Below are 9,733 nucleotides of genomic sequence, written 5' to 3'. Positions count from 1 at the left end.
TTCTAGTTGTGGTTGGGGACCAAGCAGCCTCAGAGGAAGTGGTAGCCTATCAGCAAGCTCTAGAAAGCAAGTTTTACTTCCACCTGCAAGCTCAGGGCAAGCAAACAAAGCAGCTGATGTGTAGCAAGAGGAAGGGTCTCTGTCCCACATACGCTGGCTGACTTTGCTCTCCCACTGACGCTGAGCCACCCGATCCCAGCCTCACATAAGGGAATTGCTTCTCCTTCCCCAGGAGGGAAGTGAGCACAGCACTGCTGATCCAGGTATCGCCACTCTTATCTGAGGAGCACTTGCCAGATCAGCCCTCAGAGCTGCAGGCTGTCACAGCACCTCCCCAGCCCTACCTGCCTTTAGTGCCCCAGGGACAAGAACTGCACCACAAGATACCCAGGAAACCACTGTCTGCTCCTGCTGTGCTTGCCCAGACTCTGCCTGAAGCTACCTTGCTCCCTTGAAGAGGAGGGTGTAACATGCTCGGCTCTGCTCTCCCCATAGCCACAGGCTGGGCAGCCAGGCTCCCTCGCTGTCGGAGGGCAAGCCAGCCTGGACAGGGCAGTGAATGGCATCTGACTGGAGAATTGAGTGGCAGAAGCCACCTGCACTGCTAGGGCAAATGAGACCACGGAGCTGGCCCTGGCCTTAGCCCCCTTCCGTCCCTCTGGCTGCATTGTAGGGCCAAAGGGCCAGAGCCAGAGTTTGAGCAGCAGCAGCAGGAGGTGAGGCACACAGCACACCTCCAGTTTCAGCAAGAAGAAACTCCTTGGGAACTGGGTGAGAAGCAGCCAGAAGTCCTTCCACACCGAGCCAGTTAAGCACATCCCTGCAAAAGTACACCAGTTCCTGCAGCAAACCAGCATGATGTGCAGTCACATTCGAACTCCCAGCCCCCAAGATCAGATGCCCATGTACAGTACAGTCAAAGGAGCCAATTTTTTGCACAGGGGAAAAATGAGGCTAGAGCAGACCCCATCCAACAGAAAACCACCTTACCTGCAGGGGAGTGTGGCCACAGTTGTTTGTAGCAGCAATTTAAGCAGCCTGTGCAGCAAAGCAGAGGCTGTGCCTGGCTGAACACGAGGCCATAACCCGGGCAAACATTAGAGCCCTTCTAATTAGCCACAGCTTTGCAGCCTGGAGCATCTTGAGGAGGGAGAGAGCAAGGCTCTTCCCAAGCCAACCTGGACACCCCCCATCCCCACCATCAGTGATCTGCAGCTGCAGTGGTTTGAGCTGGGTTTATTTACTGTTGGCACTGCCAGCTTCCCACAGGAAAGCATGACAGTATTCATGGATGTGAAACTCACTGATCAATGCACAACACAACACACAGCGGTGCCACTGCTGCTGCTGTCAGGACCTGTCCCTCTCAGCTTGCAGCAGGTCCGCGAAACAGCACCCACAACTGATGGACAAAGGCTGCCAGTGCTCCGGTCCCGGCTGAGGGATGGTGAGTGACAGCCAGGGAGGCACCCAACAGTCCAAAGAGAGCCACCCCAGCAGGAAACGTTCAGGATCCACATCTCACTTGTGGCGAGCCCTTTCCCCCTTTGAACCCCACTGTCCCTGTAGCAGCATTTCAGTGGCTCTGTTCGGGACAGGCAGCCATTCCCACAGGAAGCAGGCCAGAGCCCAGGCAGAGCCCCACACCTCATACACAGTCATTTGCCTTCTAGACACCATCAGCTTGCGACTCTGCCAACCACAAGCCCCACTAGCATGCCTGGCACAGCTCTGCAAACCCAGCTCAGAGCTGAGAGAAGCTCAGGTCAGGCTAGCACATTGCACAAGCTCACACAGTTACTGCCTTACATACGAGTCCCCACGACGTGCTTCCCACCAGAAGCCAGCTGCAGAGGCTCTCCCCAGTGCCAGCTCCAGCCTCAGCTGGTCCCTGCGGGGGCAGGTGAAGTGCAGACCAGGCAGGTTTTCCCCTGGCTGGGCCCTTGCAGGGCAGAGTGCAAACCCACCCCGCAGTCTCCTGGTCTGTCATTTTGTGGGCGAATAGTGGGTCAGGATGTGCATTCGTCTCCTTTGGGTCAGAACTGCCATCTACACCAGGTCCGGTCGCAGGATGGTTTGCGGTCACAGAGGGGACTCACTCTGCTCGGCAGATGAACCAGATCTCATTGCGACGCTGAGGGATGCTGGGATTTTCATAAGTAGCCACGATGTAGGTTTCTCGGAGCACGGTGTCTGTGGAGCCCAAGAGCTCCCAGAAGAGACTGATCTCTCGTAGAATCGTCTCCTCAGTGGTCATCCCATAGAAAACCCTGCAGCAAAGGTAGCAACGTAAGCAACAGAGCCAGCACATTCCCCCTTCCCACAGCTAGGGCTCCCATCCCTCTGCCCAAGGAACCACAGCAGCCATGCAGGGAGTTCATACACCTCTGCTGAGCTGAGAAAACACCTCTGGTGCTGGGGTCACCTGGTTATAACCCGGAGTGGTGCCCTCTCAGTGATGTGGATTTCAGGGTCTGTGGGAACAGGGGGGTTTTGCTGGAACTCTCCCGGGAGATAATAGGCAGTTATGACCTCACGTTCCAGCTCGGTCCCCTCCTTGGTCAGGTGGATTTCATTGAGCACTGGGACTGTCATGCCCAGATAGCAACCTGGAAGGTAGGAAGGCAGTGGGCACAGTGAGACGGCTGGGTCAGTGGCAGCAGCCCTCCTCCCCACTCCAGAGGAACAGTGGCAGGGCCCTCCCTCTGTGCAGCCTGCCAGCCCCCTTCAGCCCCTGCCTGCACACACCTACAGAGTTCTCCTTGCAGATGTAGCGCATGAGCTTCATGAAGCTCATGGAGATGCTCTGCTCATACATGGGCTCCCCCTTGGTGACACACGCCCACTTCCCAGCTGGGTACCACCGCTCCTCGTAGGCTGCTTCCTCGCACTGAAATAGGCCACAGACAAGCCAAGTCAGAGTTAAGCACACTGACAACATTGCAGCACCTGGGTGGCAAAACCAACACTGACAGGCAGGAAGTGGGGAGACAGGACCCAGCCAAAATGAGACCCCCTGCTAGTCAGCGATTGGCAGGGGAGGCTGGAAAAAGCAAGTGGAACTGGTGTCACACGCACCTCAGACAAGGACACTTAACAGCACCAGGCAAAAGTCAGCAAAAGGAAAAGCACAGACAGGGGACAGGGTGCAGGGAGGCTTGGAGGCTCCTGGCATGCACAAGGAATGCAGCACATCCTCAGCAGGGGGCACAGGACTTTCTGCTCCTCTCCAGTAGCTGTCCTGCCTACTCACAAGGATGTCCCCGATTCCAGGCACCCAAAGGCCTCCAGTAAGGTTGACGTGATTCTCAGGTGCAGTGCCTTTTTCCCAGAGCACTGCATGCACAGAGGATAACAAGCAAAAAGCATCCTGCCAGTAGAAGGGAAAGTCTGGCAGAAGAGCTCTAGCACCCAGAAGAGCTGTGAAGGTTGGAACAAAACTCCTCTCAGATCCTTTTGCCATACCAAGAAGTGACAGGCGGAAGAAGAGTCATGAACCCAGCTGGTGCAGAGGGGACAGCTTTGTGGGATGGGTCAGAATCTCTATTTCCAGCACAGATGCCCAGTCCTCTGGACAAACCCAACACAGAAGGGGGGCAGGGGGAGCGGGGAAATTGCATCTGGATCTGCTCATAGTTCAGCTCATGGCATGGTTATAACCACAGGTATCGCACAAAGAGGGGCTGGGAAGTTGTAGCCAGCACCTATCTTCCTGCTCTCAGCTTGTTCTTCAGCCAGATTAAAGCGGTCATGAGACAACCGTGTTTCACAGAGCTCAGGGCACCTCTCCAAACTTCTGTGCTCCACAGCTGTGCTGGCAGTGAGTGAGCCAGGAAGTTGTGACCAGCTTCAACACTGAGTGCAGCCTCCCTGTGCCTCCACCCAAATCAGGTCTCTACTCAGAAAGCCAAACCAAAGGCAGAAGGAAGGCATCTGGGCTGCTCGTGTGCATCAGTGGGGTGCCAGGAAGAAGACTGCCCCAAAACACTGCAGGCCAGCCAGCATTTGCCCTCTAGATGGGGCCATGCCTGCTACCGTGCCACCAAGCAAACCAGAGCAAGAGCATTTTCTAAGCAAGGAAACCACCAGTTTTCTAGACTATTTGCTACTCTCATCTGCCACACCATCTGTGAATAAACCTATCAATCCAGCAAGGCATGGTGTCTGGTCCTTCCACAGCGTGATCCTTATATTAAGCACCACCATTCTAGAAGATGAGACTTGACCAAGAGAAAGAGGGAAGATGCTTCACACAGATCCAGTGGCAACAGGTTCCTGCAATGTCAGCTGGGGAATTTGACTGAGTACTGACAGAGCAAGGCTCTGTAGGTGGCATAATAATTCACTTGCCTCCAAGAGGATGAAGGCTGGTAGCACTGACAGCTCAGGAGGAGCAACCAAATACTACTGACCTGCCCGAGCCTGGGAAATGTGTCCTTAAGGGCCCCAGCTCCGGAGTCCCCTCTGCACTAATGCCAGGAAGTGGCTCCTACCTCCTCAACCAGCCCCAGAGTCAAACTCCAAGAATCTTCCTCAGGTCCAGAGGGGATAGGGGATGCCAATAGCAACAAAAGATCTTCAGGTCCCACAAAGTCTTGGGGTCCCATTCCTGCCTGGGACCGGCATAGGTAGAGAAGAGCCCAGACTAAGTCCCTGGGACCCAGAAGAACCAGGGAAGAGGGAGCGTGGTGAAGCCCCAGTTCAGAGCTGTGCAACCCACATGCTCAGACATGTTTTACAGGCAGGAGTGCTGGACCTCAGCCCAGAAGAAATTGGTTAAGTTCTCTTCGTATAGAGGACAATTGGACAGATGTCTTCTTAGCAAGCCCAACCAAGCCTGTAGAGACACAGGAACCAGTCTGACAAGCGCTTCTTCACAGTTATTTCTCAAAGCTCGGAAGCACCCTTTTGTGCGAGAGATGAGCGGAGGTGTGCAACTTAGCCAGCAAGAACAGGTCTTCAGGCAGAAGCTACCATGTTTGGATTGGCAGTTGTGACAAACAACAACACACGCTCAGGTCTGACATCCAGGGACACAGGCCCTGTGTTCCCCATAGAAGCATCCTTATCTTGTGCCAGGTGAGATCTCCAGCTCAATCAGTAGCCACGTAACTAGCACAAACACAAACCCAGCAGGACTTCGAGCTATGCAACAAGGCGTTTTGAGCAAGGCAAGGAGCAGGCTCTGAACTGAAAATTCGCTCTCTTGGATGTGCCCACCCCAGCAGAGGATAGGTTGGTAAAGGAGGCAGCTGGAAGCCAGGAGACCAGAGAAAGCAGCAAGACTAGTCCAATTTTAAAATAAAGGCTGAGAAGTTGAGCATTGCCATTACTCTACATAGGAGAAGATGCAGGAATGGCAGAATGCTGCACCAATCCAGAGCTGCCATCCTGGCTGCAGAAACCTCTGCAAGGCCGGTGTGCACAAGCCGCCATGTGGCCGCCTTCTCTGCAAGGAAGACGCTTTTCCTGCCCCCCAGGCTGGCGGCAGCACCCGCACCAGCCTCACCAGCGGCAGGCAGCGGATGAAAACCTGGGTGTGCAGGGAGGAGCAGGCCTCACCTTCTCATGCTGCGAGAGGGTAACGTACGGCACGGGCTCACGAGCCTGGTTGTGCCGGGTCATCTCGACGATCGGGCCTGCCATGTCTGCAAGGCAAAGCACAGGAGAGGCGAGGCTTGCCCGGGCCGGAGAGCAGAGGGAGTCCCACGGCGCACCGGGCCCGGCCCGGCCCGGCCCGGCCAACCCCGGTACGTGCCGCCGGCCCCGAAGCCGGCCCGCAGGGCGCTGTCAGCCCCGGAAGGGCTCCCCCGCCCTCGGCAGCTGCACCGCCTCCGCGGCCCGGCTCAGGGCCCCCCCCAGGCTGCCCCAGCAGCGGGGCCCCCCGCCGCAGCGCGGCTCAGCGCTCACCTCGGGGCAGGCTCACTCGGTGCGTGCTGGCTACGGCCTCCCAGTGGGCGAACAACCGGCCCCGCTCCTCCTCCTCCTCCTCCTCGTCGCCATCCTCCCCGCCGCCGGCTGCGGCCTCCTCGCCCAGCGCATCCAGGTCCTCCAGCGTAATGCGCGCCATAGCCCCCTCCGCCGCGCACCGGGAAGCGAGCGGTCCGGCGGGCAGCGCCCCGCCCCGCCCCCGAGTGGCGTCACAGCTGTCGTCACGAGGCCCCCCCACCCCACCCCCCCTCGCGCGCCGGCGGGCCCGCTGCGAACGCGCGCGACTCCGCGCCTGCGTGTCGCCCGCGGCGCGTGTCACCGTTGCTACCCCGGCAGGCGCCACCCCCGCGCGCGCCCCCGCTCCACCCCGCCCCCCCCCCCCCCCCCACGGGCCGAGCCGCCGTCGCTTCTAGGGTCGGTTTTATTTAATAAAATAAAGTACAGCGATCAACCAACTGGGGGTGAACCAAGGCCCGGCCGCCGCCCGCCCACGCTCCCCAGCGCCCCGCTCCTCCCTCGCCACAGCCGGGGCATGCGACCGGGCAGGGCCGGGTTGCGGCCTGGGGCGCTCCCGCCGCCGCCGCCGCCCCGGCCGCGGGTGCCGCCGCCTGGCGTACGAGGCTGCCTCGCTCCCACCGGACCGGCCTTTCTACCTGGCTAGCGTGTGCGACCGGTGCCGAGCGTGCTGCCACCGAAGCTGCCGGCCCTGGGTGTGCAGCAGAGGAGCATGCGTGCGGGCTGCTATTCCCAAACTAGCTAGGGCCTCCCGGCGCCCGTGGGCCCCCCCGGGGCCCCAGGCGGGACGGGCAGACAGTGGCACAAGAGCCGGTGATGGGGAAAACAGAGCAGTTGAGGTGGGGAGGGTGCCGGGTGCTGCCCCGTGCAGCGCAAAGCTGTGGTGCGCCAGCAGCAGAGCAGCCAGATGCAGGGGGCACCTGCAGGCGGGTCAATTGGAGGAGAGCAGGGAGCTGTGGGAGGACAGGTCCATGCTGCTGGCGCTGAGGCCTCTACTCTCTGCACGGAGGCCTTGGGTGCCCTGGAAAATACATCGCCCGTGAGGACCAGGACCCACAATCCACAGCCACGCCCCAAAGCTGCCAGCCCACCTCCTGCACCCCTTGCCCTGCAAGCTTACTCCCCCAGTGCCATTGTCAGCCACATTAGGTGCCACCTCTGCCCTCCCTGCTCCCATTCTGTGGCTGAAGGGTTTGCTGAGCTCAGCAGGCAGGGAGGTGGTTACTTGGAGGCAACACCTTCAGTTTTGGAGCTATGATCTCAGAAGGGGGGCTGCGGAGCTGCCCAGGGAGCGCAGTGGGGACACCGGCCCAGGCCCCCCTGTGGAAAGGCAGAGTAGCTAGCTCCAGTCCCACACAGCAGCAGAGTACATCTGCATGGACAAACACCTGCGGCGGGGTCTCGAGCACCGTATGCGTGGTCCGCTGTGCCCTTCACTGCCTGTGTCGCTGGCTACAGCCCCCGTAGCCAGCTGCGGCCACACAGCCCCCACCCCCGCGCCCATTCCTGCACCAGCCCCGCCGCCTGCCCGGTGCTTACCTCAAATGAAGCATCACTAGACTTGTGCAGGTAATTTAATGACGCAGCTCGTTTCATGCTGCAAGAAAGCAGAGGAGAGCAGGTGTGATCTTGTGCCTGGCCAGACCCTGACCCCCAAGGTGGCAGGACCCCCCACCCGCCCTGCACCCAGCCTGGCCCTCACAGCCCTGGTCCCTACCTGGTGTTCCTGGGCTCCAGGGGACCATTGCCCTGCAGTTTCTTGACCAACATCTCACTGCTCCTCCGTATCACATCCCGGATTTTCCCCAGGGAGCTGCTGCGCTGGAGGGTGCCACTGCCATCCTGGACATAGAGACACAAGCCGAGGCAACGGCTGAGTGGCACCGATCAGGCGCTGGCATGCTGCAGACGAGTGGCCAGGAACTGGGCTTGGCTCCAAACACCCTCTTGCCCGCTTGCACTGAGGATTTAGCTCTGGCCCAGAGCAGGCTTACTGCTCACTACGTGGCTCCCCCTCACTCTGGTTCTCCACAGGACATCATGACTATGGAGTCAGGGCCACAACGGCCTGGCTCATCCAGACCGATCCTCCCTCCTGCCCGGTGCAAGCCCAACACCCAGCCAGGCTGCTGACCTGTACCAGGCCACCAGCACAAAGGGCACTGGCATCCCCACAGCCCTGCTTGAACATGGCATAGCTCCATCACCTGCGACAGCTCAGGCAGCAGCTACCAAGGAGGTCCCAGTGGCCAGGGAAGCACCAAGCCCTGATGGGAGCCCCAAGCTTGGGGGTACTTTTGTCAGGCCAGGACATTTCAAGGACTCCCTCCTCATTTGCTGCTGGCTGGAGACTATCCTCCCCTTCCCCTTCCTCACCATGCCATTGCTAATCCTCCTCTCCATCCAGCACTCGTCCTGATGCACGTCCTGGTCCTGCCAGGCCTGCAGGCTCACTCATGTCAGACAAGAGCAGTCCACATGCACACACGGCCTTGTCCCACCTCTAACACCCCCAAGACAATCAGCTTTGAGCCTGCTGAGCAATTCAGGCAGCTCCATCTGGGATGCATTCATTTGGCTGCACCAACACTGTGTTGCCAAGCAGGCACCGCTCTCCTCAGCCCCCCGGCTAGCTGTCCCAGGGTGGTACTTTGCAGGGGTTTTGCTGGGGCTGCCTGCCTTTTCCAAAGGCCAAAACCAGCCCTAAATCTTGTTCCCCAGCCCGTTTCCTCCCACATGCCCCCAAAAGTCCCCAGTACTCAGAAAGGCACTCTCAGCCCTTGACAGGCTCTAGCCCATCTCCTGCGTTTAGCTCCACATGCATACAAGGCACAGGCTGCCAGCATGACACCACCTCATGCCACTGTGCCATCATGACACCAAGCTCTTCCCCTGTGGCCAGGCATGCTCATTACACAAGGTTGTGGCACCACTGTTGATGTGGAGTTACTTTTGCTCTGATGGCCTGATAACAGCAGTCCTCCCTGCTCCTGATCCCAATGGCCCCTGGCACATCAGGGCAGAAGAAACAGAGATAAGGCAACCACAACAGCCCTTTGCTCCTTACGAGCATGTGCGGAAGCCCCTTTCTACCACTCCAAATGACCGAAATGCCCTGTGGCCCAGGCTGGCAGCAGCAATTGCCCCAGGACTGTCCATGCAGCTCTGCAGGTAAGCAGGGTCTCTGCCTTAGGCCAGTCACCCCCTTCTGCTGACCCCTACGGTTTGTGGCCCTGGGGAAGGCTTTTCCAACACTTCCCCACTCCAATCACCCAAAGCTGATCCAGCCCTAGACCCCTCTCCAACAGCTGAACAGGACTTTTCCTACCAGCAAATCTTTCTCCTGGTATTCATCTCATCCCTTCTTGGATAAGCCAAGTGCATTGAACCTCTTCACTTGCTCATCAGGATGAAGGGTTTCCAAACTGGGAGCCATGTGCTGTTGCTGCAAGGGACCCACTCACCAGGAATGCAGAGAGCACCAAAAGTATTAGCAAGGTAAACAATTCAACTCCTGCACCAGGCACCCTGGGCAGGTTTTGGAGGGGCTGGCCATCAGTATGTGGCACTAGCAAAGACAGGGGTGGGGTGTCTTTTGCCTCCCCACCAGACTTGCACTGGGTCACCACCCTCCCTGCAGGGTACTGCCATGCCAGGCACTGTTCCTTTTGCCAGGGCACACAAGCCAGGGGTGGAGAAGGGAACACAGCTGGGGCAGGGGAGCGGGACCATGGTACAAGGGCAGCAGGATCCAGCCAGGAAGTATGCTCTGGGGTCAGGGCTGGAG

At 58.8% G+C, this 9,733-nt stretch overlaps 2 protein-coding genes across 4 annotated transcripts in view; both read right to left on the bottom strand.

Annotated features, from left to right (window-relative positions):
* Positions 1-1,221: 1,221 nt before the first annotated feature.
* LOC143158660 (heme-binding protein 1-like) lies at positions 1,222-6,103 on the bottom strand. The gene is made up of 5 exons (XM_076334865.1): positions 5,911-6,103; positions 5,563-5,648; positions 2,749-2,890; positions 2,426-2,609; positions 1,222-2,270 (listed from the first exon to the last, which is right to left on the bottom strand). The coding sequence occupies exons 1-5, from the start codon at positions 6,068-6,070 to the stop codon at positions 2,096-2,098; spliced, it is 747 nt and encodes a 248-aa protein (XP_076190980.1). The 5' UTR covers positions 6,071-6,103; the 3' UTR covers positions 1,222-2,095.
* A 231-nt stretch (positions 6,104-6,334) lies between these two features.
* Positions 6,335-9,733, bottom strand: part of KLC4 (kinesin light chain 4) — a 28,188-nt gene continuing 24,789 nt past the window's right edge. For all 3 annotated transcript variants that reach the window (XM_076334860.1, XM_076334862.1, XM_076334861.1), the window contains exons 14-16: positions 7,664-7,788; positions 7,486-7,543; positions 6,335-6,967 (exon numbers count right to left, since the gene is read on the bottom strand). In XM_076334860.1, coding sequence (XP_076190975.1) covers positions 6,878-6,967; positions 7,486-7,543; positions 7,664-7,788 — 273 coding nt within the window. In that variant the 3' untranslated portion in view covers positions 6,335-6,877. The remainder of the gene's footprint in view (positions 6,968-7,485; positions 7,544-7,663; positions 7,789-9,733) is intronic.

This window comes from Aptenodytes patagonicus, chromosome 3, assembly GCF_965638725.1.
Source record: "Aptenodytes patagonicus chromosome 3, bAptPat1.pri.cur, whole genome shotgun sequence".
NCBI lineage: Eukaryota > Metazoa > Chordata > Aves > Sphenisciformes > Spheniscidae > Aptenodytes > Aptenodytes patagonicus.
Note: the sequence above shows the minus strand (reverse complement) of the source record. Positions and strands in the feature narration are given on the sequence as shown.

Coding starts and splice junctions, on each gene's coding strand:
- LOC143158660 (XM_076334865.1), bottom strand. CDS start 6,070: ATGGCGCGCATTACGCTGGAGGACCTGGATGCGCTGGGCGAGGAGGCC. Junction 2,891..5,562: donor CCCTCTCGCAGCATGAGAAG/GTGAGGCCTGCT, acceptor GGCCTATTTCAG/TGCGAGGAAGCAGCCTACGA. Junction 2,271..2,425: donor CCACTCCGGGTTATAACCAG/GTGACCCCAGCA, acceptor CCTTTGCTGCAG/GGTTTTCTATGGGATGACCA.